General features: G+C 45.1%; 1 protein-coding gene across 3 annotated transcripts in view; it reads right to left on the reverse strand.

The window, feature by feature from the left end:
- The window catches only part of MSRA (methionine sulfoxide reductase A), a 1,098,176-nt gene that overhangs the window by 732,403 nt on the left and 349,452 nt on the right, over positions 1–16,321 (reverse strand). For 2 of the 3 annotated variants that reach the window (XM_029596155.1, XM_029596157.1), the window contains exon 2: positions 13,865–13,933. The exons of the other annotated variant lie outside the window; for it this stretch is intronic. In XM_029596155.1, coding sequence (XP_029452015.1) covers positions 13,865–13,933 — 69 coding nt within the window. The remainder of the gene's footprint in view (positions 1–13,864; positions 13,934–16,321) is intronic. 3 annotated transcript variants of the gene reach the window in all.

Here is a 16,321-nt window from a genome sequence, read left to right on the forward strand (position 1 = left end):
AAACCTGCTGACAAGAGGTTGTATTGATATTGGTGCATCTCCCATCTTGTTATGGTAAGCTGAGATTGCACTTAAATGGACTCTTACAGATGAAGTATGGAGACCAGAATCTGAAAGATGGTATAAGTAGTCTAGTAGAGAAGTTGTGGGGCAGGTGAAAGGATCTATACTCTTTTGGCTGCACCACAAAGTAAACCTTTTCCATTTCGAAGAATAGTTCTTTCGTGTTGAAGGTTTACGTGAAGCTATAAGCACTTGAGATACATTGGTTGAAAGATTGAGTGGTTGTAAAATCAAGCTTTCAACATCCATGCTGTCAGGGAAAGGGATTGAAGGTTGGGATGGCGCAACCAACCCTGATCCTGAGTTATGAGAGTGGGAGCTACACCCAGGCGAATGGGATCCCTGATCGAGAGGTCTAGAAGTGTGGGAAACCATACTTGTTGAGGTCAATATGGGGCTATGAGAATCATGGACCCCTTGTCCTGTTGTAGCTTCACTGGAGTTTTGGTTATGAGCGGTATCGGAGGATACGCGTATAGAAGGCCTGAGTTCCAAGGGCGAGCAAAGGTGTCCTTGGCTAGTTGGTGATTCTGCCTGTGTAGAGTGCAGAATTTGTCCACTTTGTGATTCAGGTGTGACGAAAAGAGGTCTATTGTTGGTTGTCCCCAACGTTGAAATATCCTGGTCGCTACTGAGGGATCCAGGGACCACTCGTGTGGTTGGAACTGACGACTGAGTCGATCCGACACTACATTGTGAATGCCTGCCAGATAAGTGGCCCGGAGAAACATTGAGTGTGTCAGAGCCCAGTCCCAAATCTGTGCAGTTTCTTGGCAAAGGAGATACGAGCCTGTACCTCCCTGTTTGTTGATGTACCACATGGCTACTGTGTTGTCCATTTGGATCAGAACAGTCTTGTGTGAAAAGCAGTCCTTGAACGCATGCAATGCATAACGTATAGCTAGATGTTCCAGGAAATTGATTTGAAATGTTGCTTCGAGTTTTGTCCAAGTACCCTGGGTTTGGAGATTGTTTATGTGAGCTCCCCAACCTAAGGTGGATGCATCTGTAGTTAACGTTATCTGTGGGACTGGTTGTTGGAAGGGTAGGCCCTTGCGCAAATTGTCCCTGTTCGCCCACCAAAGTAGAGAGGAACGTAGCTGGTGGGTTACTTGAATTGGAGAATACAGTGGTTGAATGGCTTGGATCCATTGCGATCTTAATGTCCATTGAGTTATCCTCATGGCGAGCCTTGCCATAGGAGTGACATGAACTGTGGAGGCCATGTGACCTAGTAAGGTTAGAAACTAAGAACATAAGAACATAAGAAAATGCCATACTGGGTCAGGCCAAGGGTCCATCAAGCCCAGCATCCTGTTTCCAATAGTGGCCAATCCAGGGAATAAGAACCTGGCAAGTACCCAAAAACTAAGTCTATTCCATGTTACCATTGCTAATGGCAGTAGCTATTCTCTAAGTGAACTTAATAGCAGGTAATGGACTTCTCCTCCAAGAACTTATCCAATCCTTTTTTAAACACAGCTATACTAACTGAACTAACCACATCCTCCGGCGACAAATTCCAGAGTTTAATTGTGCGTTGAGTAAAAAAGAACTTTCTCAGATTAGTTTTAAATGTGCCCCATGCTAACTTCATGGAGTGCCCCCTAGTCTTTCTACTATCCGAAAGAGTAAATAACCAATTCACATTTACCCATTCTAGACCTCTCATGATTTTAAACATCTCTATCATATCTCCCCTCAGCCGTCTCTTCTCCAAGCTGAAAACTCCTAACCTCTTTAGTCTTTACTCATAGGGGAGCTGTTCCATTCCCCTTATCATTTTGGTAGCCCTTCTCTGTACCTTCTCCATCGCAATTATATCTTTTTTGAGATGCGGCGACCAGAATTGTACATAGTATTCAAGGTGCAGTCTCACCATGGAGCGATACAGAGGCATTATGACATTTTCCGTTTTATTCACCATTCCCTTTCTAATAATTCCCAACATTCTGTTTGCTTTTTTGACTGCAGCAGCACACTGAACCGACGATTTCAATGTGTTATCCAATGTGACGCCTAGATCTCTTTCTTGGGTTGAAGCACCTAATATGGAACCCAACATTTATTTATTTATTTTTAACTTTTATATACCGACATTCCTGTATAAAATACAAATTACACCGGTTTACAATAAAAACATAACTTCACCTGTGAGTATTACATAGAACAATCAACAAATTATATTAAAGCATACATTACCTTTGCCAGAAAGGTAAAACAATTATAAGGTAGAAATTGTTAACAAGGGAATAAAGATAACAAAGGGAATATTAAAACTAGGGGATGCACGAAGTTGTGCACAAACGCCTGCTGGCTTGGCGCTTTTAACGGATCAGTTCAGTGAGTGATGACGTCGGGGGAGGGGCAAGTCCCTCAGACCTTTTATTCTTTTCAAATTCATCATCTCTTCTTCTTCATTGTGTAACTATAGCATGGGTTATTTTTCCCTATATGCATCACCTTGCACTTATGCACATTAAATTTCATCTGCCATTTGGATGCCCAATTTTCCAGTCTCACAAGGTCTTCCTGCAATTTATCACAATCTGCTTGTGATTTAACTACTCTGAACAATTTTGTGTCATCTGCAAATTTTATTACCTCACTTGTCATATTTCTTTCCAGATCATTTATAAATATATTGAAAAGTAAGGGTCCCAATACAGATCCATGAGGCACTCCACTGTCCACTCCCTTCCACTGAGAAAATTGTCCATTTAATCCTACTCTCTGTTTCCTGTCTGTTAGCCAGTTTGCAATCCACGAAAGGACATCGCCACCTATCCCATGACTTTTTACTTTTCCTAGAAGCCTCTCATGAGGAACTTTGTCAAACGCCTTCTGAAAATCCAAATATACTACATCTACCGGTTCACCTTTATCCACATGTTTATTAACTCCTTCAAAAAAGTGAAGCAGATTTGTGAGGCAAGACTTGCCTTGGGTAAAGCCATGCTGACTTTGTTCCATTAAACCATGTCTTTCTATATGTTCTGTGATTTTGATGTTTAGAACACTTTCCACTATTTTTTCTGGCACTGAAGTCAGGCTAACCGGTCTGTAGTTTCCCGGATCGCCCCTGGAGCCCTTTTAAAATATTGGGGTTACATTTGCTATCCTCCAGTCTTCAGGTACAATGGATGATTTTACTGATAGGTTACAAATGTTTACTAATAGATCTGAAATTTCATTTTTTAGTTCCTTCTGAACTCTGGGGTGTATCCCATCCAGTCCAGGTGATTTACTACTCTTCAGTTTGTCAATCAGGTTTACCACATCTTCTAGGTTCACCGTGATTTGATTCAGTCCATCTGAATCATTACCCATGAAAGCTGTTGAGTGACTGTCGGCTTTCCCCTTTGTTCTAGTTTAAAAGCTGCTCTATCTCCTTTTTAAAGGTTAGTGCCAGCAGTCTGGTTCCACCCTGGTTAAGGTGGAGCCCATCCCTTCAGAAGAGACTCCCCCTTCCCCAAAAGGTTCCCCAGTTCCTAACAAAACTGAATCTCTCTTCCTTGCACCATCGTCTCATCCACGCATTGAGACTCCGGAGCTCTGCCTGCCTCTGGTGACCTGCGCGTGGAACAGGGAGCATTTCAGAGAATGCTACCCCGGAGGTTCTGGATTTAAGCTTTCTACCTAAGAGCCTAAATTTGGCTTCCAGAACCTCCCTCCCACATTTTCCTATGTCGTTGGTGCCCACATGTACCACGACAGCCGGCTTCTCCCCAGCACTGTCTAAAATCCTATCTAGGTGACGCGTGAGGTCCGCCACCTTCGCACTAGTTAGGCAAGTTACTAGGTGATCCTCAAGCCCACCAGCCACCCAGCTATCTACATTCCTAATAATGAGCTGTTGCTTGTTTCTTTGAGTGAATCGAGTTTGCTAGTAGTGAAAGTGTTTCTGCTCGGTCCTCGGGTAGAAAAGCCTTTGAGAGCATGGTGTTCAATCCTGCTCCAATGAATTGAAGCAGGTGAGATGGAGTAAGATGGGACTTTTCATAATTGATGAGAAAGCCCATGGAGTGAAGTATAGTAATTGTTCAACTGAGAGAAGCTAGAGCTCCTTGTTGAGACTGACTTCTGATAAGCCAGTCGTCTATATATGGGAAGACATGGACACTTTCCTTGTGCAAGTGTGCTGCTATTACTGCCAGACATTTGGTGAATACTCTGGGAGCAGAGGCAAGACCGAATGGCAGTACTCTGCATTGGAAATGTTGATCACCCACCATGAAGCGCAGATACTTGGGATGAGGAGGGAATATTGGAATGTGAGCGTAAGCGTCTTGAAGATCCAGAGAACAAAGCCAATCTCCTGTTTGAAGAAGTGGAAGCATGGTGCCTAAAGAAACCATCCTGAACTTTTCTTTTTTCAGAAATTTGTTGAGATTTCTGAGGTCTAGGATGGGACATAAGCCTCCGGTTTTCTTTGGAATGAGGAAATAACGGGAATAGAATCCTCTGCCCTGCTGAGTCTGGGGCACTGGCTCTATAGCCCTGGCTCTCAGAAAAATGGATAATTCTACTTGCAATTGGATTATGTGATTTTCGCTGAGAAAAAGAGGTCTCGGAGGAGAATCTGTTGGAATTGAGATGAAAACTGAGTTGGTAACCTCGAGATATTATTGCAAGTACCCATTGGTCTGTTGTTATTTGAACCCAATGGTTGTAAAAGGAGGATACTCGACCTCCTACCGGAAGCTCTGGATGAGGATTGGAGAGATGGCTTCGGTCTCTGGGAAAGGCCTCAAAAGCCAGCAGCCGGTCCCGTCTGTGGTGGAGATTGAGGCCTAGTCACCCTACGTTGTCTAGGTTGAGTTCTTTGTTGCAGCCTAGAAGATCTGCTCCTAGCTGTTGGAGGGTAATACTGCCTCTGCTGGTAGAAGGGTCTTCTAGGGTCTTTCCTTTGAGGCCTACGAGATGGCTGTGAAGGTGGATCCTGCGAAATCGATGAAAGTTGTCGCAGGGTTTCCATGTATTCTTTCAATAGAGCAACTACATCCTGTACTTTGGACCCGAAGAGGTTATCTCCAAGACATGGGAGGTCGACTAATTTGTCCTGGACTTCAGGCCTGAGGTCCAAGGCTTTGAGCCATGCCCAACATCTTGCATTTATACCTGATGCAGCCACTCTAGATGTTGTCTCGAAGCCATCATAGGCAGCACGGACCTCGTGCTTGCCCGCCTCCAGCCCTTTGTGGATAATTGCCTGGGCTGCTTCCTGATGTTGTTGTGGCAATGATGGTATGAAATCCTGTATCTGTTTCCACAGATTTCTTTGGTATTGAGTCATGTATAACTGATAAGATGATATTCTGGTGTTTAACATAGCTCCTTGATAGACCTTTCTTCCCAGGGAATCTAAGAATATATGATCTTTTCCTGGGGGAGTATAGGAATGCAGCCTTATTCTTTTTTACTTCTTTTGTGCAGATTCCACCACCACTGATTGGTGAGGAAGTTGTGACTTTTGGTAGCTAGGAACAGACTGCACCAAATATGTTGGGTCCATTCTCTTATTTACAGCTGGCACTGAGCATGGATGCTCCCAAAGTCGATGTTGTAGGTCCAGAAGGACATCATGGACTGGTATGGCTGCCACTTGTTTTGGAGGGTCTACAAATTGGAGTACCTCCAATGTTTGTTGCCGTGAGTCATCTTCCGTCACCAAGGTGAAAGGTATGGTGTCCGCCATGTCTTGGATGAAGTTGGTGAAGGACAAATCCTCCGGTGGAGATTTCTTTCTTGGGTCTGGAGGTGAAGGATCTGACATGAAATCCTCTGAAGTGTCTGATCATCGACCCAAGTATCATAGGGATCTTCTCTAGGTGGTGGAGAAGGTCTATGTGGACGAGAAAGCCCTGAAGGACATGGTTGTGGGTCCTCGAAGGGTCTGCCTTCAGGTTGTTCTTTCCGAGGCATGGGAGGAAGAGCACCGACTACCTCATCAAATCTTTTCATTAATATTTGGTAGAGTGTCAGTTCTGGATGTTCTGGTGCTCCAGGTAAATTTGGCATCGATGGTATCGAAGCCGGAATCGACAGTGGTGTCGGTGGCATCGATGGCTTCGCCGGAGGTGTCTTGGTTGGTATCGGCATAGGCTCCGGCATCGACGGAATCAGTCGCATCGGTATCGGTATAGGTACCGGCATCGACGGAGTCAGCATTGGTGTAGTCACCGGCTTTGGTGTAATCACCGGCATCGGTAATGGTACCGGCATCGGTCCGGGGACTGGCATCGGTGAAGGCATCGGCAAAGGTGCCAGAGTAGGCATATGCTCTTTTAGGGCCTGGAGCACCGCTTGCTGGATAAAATCCGACAATTCCTGCAGAACAGCTGGTGTAGTCAGAGCAGCTGAACGTGGTGACGGTGGAGGCGTCGATTCCCCTTCCACAGAGCCCTGTTGAGGTTCGACTATCGGTGTTTCTTCCGAAGGTGAAGGCCCTGGCGAAGGTGAAGGCCCCGGCGTCGAGCAATCGGTTCCTCCGGGGAGAGAAGCACCGCTGGAGTCGATGTATGCCGATGTCGGTGACAATGTTTCGGCTGGTGTTCGATGACTGACCTTGTCGATGCCGTCGATGGTGATGGATGATCTCCGGATCCCTCTGGATGATGTTTTTTCAATATTAATTTCTTTGTAACTCCGGCCGGAGATGATTTTGTCAAAGTTGAGGGAGAAGGAAGAAGCTGCAAGTGAAAAAGATGTTCCATTTTCTCTTGGCAAAGTTTTCTTCCTTTGGGAGTCATCTCTGCACATTTAGGGCAGCTTGAGACATCGTGTTTGTCCCCCAAACAAAGGACACACTCGAGGTGTGGGTCCGTAATGGACATTGTCCGATGACAGACCGGACATTTCTTAAATCCGGTAGCCATTTTCTATCGACAGCCATCAATGAAATGAGGGAAAAAATTGTGAGAAAAAAGTTTTTACTCCGGAGTAAAAACGAGACTAAGATTACCAGCCGGTGGAAATCTGAGAGAGATCCCTTATGGGAGAGAAAAAATGAGAAATAGATGAATTTTTTAGTCAGTAACACTGTGAGATTAACTCACAAGGCTCCTTGCTCCGCGATGCTTACAGCAGCGCGGAAAAAACGAAGACTGAAGAGAGACCCCTGTGGCAGAGAATATCATGGCATGCTGGGCATGCTCAGTGGCCTCACAGGGCCAGTCAAAAGTTTCTAGAAACTTTGACAGAAAGTTTTCCCGCAATAGGGCTCCATCAGTGACATCACCCACATGTGAGGACTAGCATCCTGCTTGTCCTGGGATAAAAGAATAAAGCTACAGAGACACAAGATAACACATCACAAAGAAAAGGAAGGCAACTTGTCCGTGGGGCTCATTTTTCAGGCCTATACCACTGTACTAATTATCTTATTATCAGGATAATAACAGGGAAATTCAAAACCATCTAGGAACATGAGACAGTCAAAATTAAAATGATCAGACACTTGAAAACAAATATAAAAGTACTTAACACAAGCATATATTTTTTTAATGTGCCCCTTGCAGCCACTAGAGAGTGTCCTGTGTTTTCAGTTCTAAGCTTTTTCCAGCAAGATAAATTCATGTAGAGTTCAAGGGATGTGAGTTAGGGTTTGATCTATGGAAAGTTCTTTCCCCCTAAGAGGATGGGTTATTGGTAGGGTATAAAAAGTGCTTCCCACGAGGCATGGGGGGAGTTTGAAAGATGACTTGGAGTACAGTGAAAGAGATTGAGGGGAAGCTTGTCCAAGGATTCTCAGAAATTCTGTGTTGAAGGTTTGTACAGAAGTGTGTTAAAGATTCTGGTAAGAGTCGGCATTATGTAATCAGAGATTAAAATGTAGATATGTTTAAAAAAAAAAAAAAAGGGGGGGGGAACTGTTTTACTATGTATCTATATACTGGGGCAAGTAGCTGCTACTGTCTGTTTAAGTGGAGTTGGGAGCTGACCTAAAAAAGCCTGTGGCTGTGTGATGTAAAGCATAAAAAAGCATATAGCAGGAAAATGAAAGACAGAGAGTCACAGGAAGATTTGGCACGGATTAGAAGTTACTTCTCAAAAAATAATCACAGCAGGAATTCTACAAGGGTGAGAAACAAAGAAGCTGATGACTGATTTGTGTGAATACAAGATAAAATGGATATTTGTTGCCTGGGAACAGAGATGTTGGGGAATCTGAGGACCAGGGGCAATGGAAGCACTACTAGGCAGCCATCTGGAGTGCCACGTTTCTGGGAGCAGCAGTCGGACTGGGTTAGTACCAAATTCAGACCAAATGCCAATTGGTCTTGCTCACTCATCCTGTGGCTATTGACAGGAGATGAAAGACAGTGAATAAGGGGTTAGATCCTGAGGGGCCAGGCACCTATCTCTGCCCCCCTGCCCCAAATCATACCTGTGTGCATGTGGTCCTCAATTGCATAAACGCAGCAGAGAAGCATTTGCTGCACACTGTGTGCACGCTCGGGGACTAAAGGACATGGAGACAGCAGGAAAAGGGCAGCGCAAAAAGGAGGAGGCCTGAGACCAACTCAAATACAGCAAGTTCAAACCATTTGTGTGGTCTGCAGTCTCACCTGGCTCCTTCTTCTGTGTTCTGCCTCCAATTTCTTGCTGGCTGTGACTGCCAGAGGACTGGAAGCCAGGCTGTAGGTACTAGGGATGTGAATCGTTTTTTGACGATTTAAAATATCGTCCGATATATTTTAAATCGTCAAAAATCGTTAGAAGCACGATACAATAGGAATTCCCCCGATTTATCGTCAAAAATCATAAATCGGGGGAAGGGGGAGGGCGGAAAAACCGGCACACTAAAACAACCCTAAAACCCACCCCGACCCTTTAAAATAAATCCCCCACCCTCCCGAACCCCCCAAAATGCCTTAAATTACCTGGGGTCCAGAGCGGGGGTCCCGGTGTGATCTTTTACTCTCGGGCCTGCGGTGCGTTGTAGAAATGGCGCCGGCGCTACCTTTGCCCTGTCATATGACAGGCCAAAGTTAGCGCCGGGGAGGCTTGGGGGGGCCTCCTGACCCCCACAAGACCTGCCAAAAGTCCAGCGGGGGTCCGGGAGCGACCTCCTGCACTCGAATCTTTTTGCCGTACAAAATGGCGCCGGCCATACATATGGCCGGCACCATATGGTCCGGGAGATCACTCCCGGACCATTTTGTGCAAAATGGCGCCGGCCGTACGGCAACACGATTCGACTGCAGGAGGTCGTTCCGGACACCCGCTGGACTTTTGGCAAGTCTTATGGGGGTCAGGAGGCCCCCCCAAGCTGGCCAAAAGTCCCTGGGGGTCCAGCGGGGGTCCGGGAGCGATCTCCTACGCTCCTGACGTCGGGGGGACAAAAAACAAAATGGCGCCGGCGCTACCTTTGACCTGTCATATGACAGGGCAAAGGTAGCGCCGGTGCCATTTCTACAACGCACCGCAGGCCCGAGAGTAAAAGATCACACCGGGACCCCCGCTCTGGACCCCAGGTAATTTAAGGCATTTTGGGGGGGTTCAGGAAGGTGGGGGATTTATTTTAAAGGGTCGGGGTGGGTTTTAGGGATGTTTTAGTGTGCCGGTTTTCCCGCCCTCCCCCGATTTACACGATATTTACAAAAACAAAACTGCGACGATCCGATTCCCTCCCCCCCCAGCCGAAATCAATCGTTAAGACGATCGATCACACGATTCACATCTCTAGTAGGTACTAAGCCATCTCCATGGTACCTCTCTCTGCCTGCTGCTTGAAAGAAAATTCATCAGGAATGCTGCCTTATGGGACTGACTTGCCATAGGACAGAATACACTCAGCTGGAATGTCTCAAGGCAACACTTGGTTGAACTTGTCCCCATGCAGGGTGGAGTGACTAGAATCAGTGCAGTCCTGGTCTTCCTTGCTGTTTTGTGAGGTTTTGGGACAATGTATCTGGTGGGTGGGAGGGAGAGGGTGGAAGAGAAAGAGAGACAACTATAGCCCCAAGTGGGTAGTGAGGAAGGGAGGGATAGCAGAGTCTGGGGAGAAGGGATAGAGAGGAGAAAGAGATGCCTTTAGAGGAGAGTGGGAACTCAGGGAATGGGTGAGGTGGGATGACTAGGAACTGAGGGATTAAGTGGGAGAGAGAAATATGGGTATTAACAGGTAGATCAGGGACTCAGATTGAATGAGGGGTTCTGTCAGGTGGGATGACTAGGGACTGAAAGATTACATGGGAGGTTGGAAATATGGTGAATCGGAGGGTCAATGGGGACTCAGACTGGGCGAGGGTGTCTGTGGGGACTGGGGGATTGAGAGAGCAATCAGTAATGTACCCTGCCATGAACTACAAATGAAAAGGCATGAGCTAAATCTTAAAAAAAAAGAGAGAATGGCCCTAGTTGGGGAGAAAAGAATGGGACTGGAAGGAGAGAGGACTGGAGATGGGAAAGCAGGGAATCAGACTGGAGGATGGGGGCCATGAGCAGGGATTAGGGAATTGAATGGGAGAGCAGAGAGGGATTGAAGGAAAGGGGAGTGTGACTCAGTGAGAGATAGTAAGCATGTGAAGTAGAGCACAAGAGAGAGACAGTGAGTGTGTATGTATATGAGAAAGAGAGGCAAGAATTTGTGCAAATTTCCATGCCCCTCCATTTCCCCTCCCCCCCCCCCCCCCCCCCCCCCCAGCTACCACCATTAATCCATAACAGTCTTGGGGTGACTGGAAATCAAAAGTTTCCAGGTAGGGTGAGTGGGGCTACGTTTTGTTATTTTTATTGGTTTTAAAGATACACATCCCTCACAGAAACCTGAGGTCAGCAAACAAAGCACTACTAACTATTCCTTCAGTCAAAACAGCAAGACTAACCCAAGTAAGGGAAAGGGCGCTGTCCTTAGCAGGACCTATACTATGGAACACTATGGGGTAGATTTTAAAAGAAGCGCGATCAGCCTACTTTTGCTTGCGCATCAGACTCAAGCAAAAGTACGCTGGATTTTAGTAGATACGCGCGGAGCCGCGCGTATCCACTAAAATCCCTGGATCGGCGCGCACAAGGCTATTGATTTTGTATAGCCGGCGAGCGCCGAGCCGCGCTGCCTAACCCGTTCCCTCCAAGGCCGCTCCGAAATCGGAGCGGCCTCGGAGGGAACTTTCCTTTGCCCTCCCCTCACCTTCCCCTCCCTTCCCCTACCTAACCCACCCGCCCGGCCCTGTCTAAACCCCCCCCTTACCTTTGTCGGGGGATTTACGCCTCCCGGAGGGAGACGTAAATCCCCGCGCGCCAGCGGGCCTCCTGCGCGCCGGGCCGCGACCTGGGGGCGGGTACGGAGGGCGCGGCCACGCCCCCGGACCGCCCCGGGCCGTAGCCACGCCTCCGTACCCGCCCCCAAAACGCTCCCGACACGCCCCCGAAACGCCGCGACGACCGGGCCCGCCCCCCGACACGCCCCCGACACGCCCCCCTCCGAAAACCCCGGGACGTACGCGAGTCCCGGGGTCTGCGCGCGCCGGTAGGCCTATGTAAAATAGGCTTACTGGCGCGCAGGGCCCTGCTCGCGTAAATCCGGGCGGATTTACGCGAGCAGGGCTCTTAAAATCCGCCCCTATGCCTTTAGAAATCAGATTACAAAGAGACATCAGAACCTTCAGGAAAAGTTTAAAAACATGGCTATTTAAACAAGCGTATCACAAAGAGAATGGAGAGTAAAAATCCAGGGTAGTTTAGGATGTGGTCAGTAGAACACCCACACACATCACCTTAGTCAAGATGTGTGTTTTTATTTTTACTTTATTTTTATTTTTCGCTCACCACCAAAGAATAAGATACAAGTATTAATCTATTTTAAAGCTGATACAGATAGGAATGGACATGATTTATCACACCCACCAATTAGTATTTTTTATGAAACTATGTTACCGTAACTTAATGGCACCTGTTTAGTAGATATAGTTTAATACAGTTAGCAATATTAGTTTATGTGCCTTATTGTAAACCGTTGTGACGGTATCTAGCTTAACGACAGTATAGAAAAGATTTTAAATAAATAAATAAATAAATAAATAAATTATTGGAAGCAATTTGATGTGTGTGCTGTTTTGCATTATTTTATTGGACTTTGGAAAAATTTTAAAATGAGTATAAGAGATTTTAATTATTGGATTCCATTCTATTTTTAGCTTTTTTAAATAATTATTTTTTATTAGTATGGTTTTACTATTATGATTGATGTTTTATATTGCTTGAGTTTGTTGTTTTATGAGAAACATTTCTGGGTAAATCACACTAACATGTCTGGTGGAATCTGAGTTGCTATAAAGTATTTTTCAGACTACAATATTCTTCAGTTGGTGTTTATTTGTGCTGTATAATCCGTGCGATAAAGAGATACAAGGAAAGAAAGGAAGTATTACTATGAGAATCAAGCCTTAGATACAAGACAGGAAGAGACAGAGTGATACAAGGAAAAAAGATTATCCTGCCTGAAATTGTGTTTGTAAGGAAAATGAAGTATACTAGTGAACAGAAAATAAAAGTTTTACTATATATGAAAACAGTTATATTTGCATCTGAAAGTTTCATTAATGTAGCTGTTTTACTCTGGGTCCCTCACGCACATTATCTGAGTCATGGTGACACCATGTGGCTTCTGATTTACTAGATGGAATCTCGGAACCTCAGTGCCTTCCAAGGGATTTACATGAAAAGGGGCTCATATCTGATCCCTGCAATCTCACCTCTCACCTTTCTCTATTTTGTATACTTAAGTAATGGCTCTTGGAGGTTCAGAGGCAATGCAAAGATAAAAGAAAAGTTATTCTGCTCCAGGTAGATTGGAGGGTGTATAAAAAAAAAAACCATAAAACTGTCCCAAGAACCAGACTTTTGATCTATGCAACAACTTTTATTTTTTCTCTTCTATTAAGAAAGAAGAGTGGTTATTAGGAGAAGAAAGTAGTTGTAGGGGCCGCAATTGTGGGGTTCGTGGTTGGCAAGAAGGTACAGTATTTTATAATTTAATAGGGTTGAGCTGCTTAGGGAGTGTTTCTGTTCTTGTATGTTTGTTTTCTTAATTTTAATTATGAATTTTATTTTATATAATCAGCTTTTTCCTTGTATTACTTGACAGATGTGGAATATACATTTGGAATTAAATTAAATTAAAATTAAGAGATTTATTTACTATGGGGCAGATATTAAAAGCCCTATGCGCTCCGGGCCTTTTTTCAAAAGGCCCAGCGGTGTGCATAAAGCCCCGGGACGCGCGTATGTCCTGGGGCTTTCCTGAATGGGTGGGCAGGGGGCGGGGCAGATGGTCCGGGGGTGAGATTGGGCAGTCTGGGGGTGATCCAGGAGGCATGGCAGAGGACTCCAGCACAGCAGCCGGGGGATCGTATGCCAGCACAGCACTTGGCCGGTGTGTGCAAGTTATGCCTACCTCTGGCAGGCGTAACTTCTGAAATAAAGGTACAGGGGGGATTTTTTTGGGCTGGGGGGCGGGAAGGGAGGGGAAGGTGGGGGGGGGGGAATGCCAGCTGGTCTCCCCGAGGGCTCGGCACGCACAAGGTGCACTAGTATGCACCCCCTTGCGCGCGCTGATCCCTGATTTTATAACATGCACACGGGTAGCACGCCCAAATGTACGCATGCACGTACCTTTTAAAATCTGCCCTTATAGCTTTTCTCTTATTATGTCTCTATGAGAAAAATGTTTAGTAAATCAGGCCCTAAGTTAGTCCAATGTTGACCATTATCTCTCTGCTGAAAACAAGAAATTTGGTATGCATCTTTTTAATACTGTTGCATGTGCTTTTTTTCTTTGGTATAAACATCTTACCAAATATAACCATTTGTGTTCCCTCTGGGAAAGGTTCGACCATTGTATTTCCATTGACATGATGTTTAGCTGGGAAACAAAAGAGAAAAATTGTTTTAAACACAATAAAATAGCAATTAATGGAACAGAGAAACTGTGACATTTAAAATAGCCATATGAATTTACAGTAAATTGTTTATGAGTTTTCTATTCACAGAGAATGTGTTTAATTCAAACCTTGGGCCAGTTTTATTAAGCTTTTTGTTCCCATCAAAACAGAATGGGAGAAAAGCTTTAATAAACCAGGCCCATGATATTTAAGAAGAACCACAACTATTAGGAAAATGTAAAACCTGAAAAGCAGTTCTTCAGGCATAACCAAGACAGAAGTTTTCACTTTGTTACTATTTAGCAAACTTACAACAAAGCAATGTATATTTTATTACAGACTTGTTCAAAATTTGCACAGCCCAAAGAAGGGTGCTGTCTTCCTTCACAGAAAACTATATCCATTTTATACTTACTGTGCAAGTGGTAAATATTTATCCACATGACGAACTGATGAAAAGAATGCTATTTTAATGCAATATTTTTTGAATTCTTGAACCTCCTTCCTTTCAATTCATTGAATTCCTGGGAACCACCATCTTTAGAAAATCTACAGAGGGGTAGCCACGATAGTCTGGTGTAGCAAAAATGATGAGGTGGGTGGCACCTTATAGACCAGCGGTAAGCAACCTTTTTAAATCGGGGTAGGTAACTCTGATCCTCGAGTGCCACAAGCCACTTGCCCCCCTGATCTACCAGATTCCTTTCACACAACTCTTGAATATTATTTTAATTGACCTGAATTTTCAGTTAAAATATTCAAGAGTTATGTAAAAATATGTTTGAAACTGACATTTTTTCCTCACTTAAAAACAAAAGTATAAAAAGGAGAGAAAAATGGACCTCCCTCCCTCCCCACTCCTTGCCATTACACCCCCATTAGGAAAACAGAAAAGGCCAGGCTGCTATCGATGCCTACACAGAAACTACATGGTAGGTTCCAAAAAGTTCCACCTGTCACACATGCCGACCTCACCAAATGCATGTAGGGAACCTTTGGTTTCCCTAACTAAAAGGAGTGTACCAATTGATTGGGGAGGTTCTGTGTAGAAATTGGAGAGAGAGAGGTTTGGGTTTTGCTTTCCCATGTGGGAACAGCAGATGGTGTGTCTTAGCTGTTTATCATCCCTCAGCACCCTCATGGATTTTTTGTTTGGAACTTGAGTTAACAGGTTGTGGATTTTTAGTTACAGTTTCAAGCTGACAGGAGCCCTTTGACTCCTACTTGCTCTTTTTCTCCTAAGTTATGAGAAAGGAATAAGGAAGTCTTCCTATTTAGAAGTTGGCCACCTGTTGACTCATCTATCCAGCCTTTAAATATTGCTTTGGACTCTTTTAAGGCAATGTTGAGATTTTATTTTATTTATTTATTTAAGGTTTTTATATACCGGCAATCATGAAAACATATCTTGCTGGTTTACATAGAACAGAAGTGCAGTAGATACATCAAACTGGAACAGGTGTGCCCGAAGTGCAGTTACATTTAACAAGGGTAGCAAAACTGGGAGGAGGAGGAGGAAGAGAGATAACTTAGAAACGATTAAACAATATACAACTTAAATACTAGCTATGTACAAAGAGGAGGTTGAGGGCTGCTTGCTTTGAGAAGGATGTGAGGAAGACATTAGAGTGTGTCCGGAAAGGCTTGCTTGAACAGCCAAGTCTTGCTTGAACAGCCAAGCCAGACTGGCTCTCACAGATTCCCTGTGAGAGCCAGTTCCCCTTGTTGCAGTGGATTGGGGCATCCCTGTATTCGAGGCTGGATTTGGAAGTAAGAAAGACCTGCAGTTTGCTATCTCTCTTTCAGAGGAAAGAGCTGACAGTGACCTGATAAAGGAAAGTATATTTTGAAGTATTATATCCTCTGTTTGAAGGCAAGGAAGTTTTATTCCACTCTTCCTGCTTCTTCCCCTTTTGGGGTTCAAAGACTATGGGGGTCATTTTGTAAGCGTATCGCACGCGAAATGTCCCTTTATGCATGTGATAGCTAGATTGGAGCGGAGTCAGGGCGGCGTCGGCACCGGAAGAGGAGGAGTTAGGGTGGCGTTGGGGCTGACGCCGCGGAAACTTCGCTGAATGCGAAAAGGTAAGAGCCCTTATCGTCGCCAGTAGCGCGCCCAATAACACCACCTTTTATGATGGCGCTACTGGGTGCAAAAGCAGACAGCGATAACACTACGGTGGTGCGATCACTGCCGGCTTTCGCAGGCCCGCCCCCCTCTTCAGCCCCCCACCCCCCTTTAGCGCCGGGATTCACAAACCGGTGCGAAGAAAGAAAATCCAGGCCTATATTTGTTCTACTGGGAGCTGATAGTCCTTGATAACAGGGACTCAATAACCAAACCACTGAGACATTCTGAAAGAGAGAGA

Source organism: Rhinatrema bivittatum, chromosome 3, assembly GCF_901001135.1.
Source record: "Rhinatrema bivittatum chromosome 3, aRhiBiv1.1, whole genome shotgun sequence".
Classification (NCBI taxonomy): Eukaryota; Metazoa; Chordata; class Amphibia; order Gymnophiona; family Rhinatrematidae; genus Rhinatrema; species Rhinatrema bivittatum.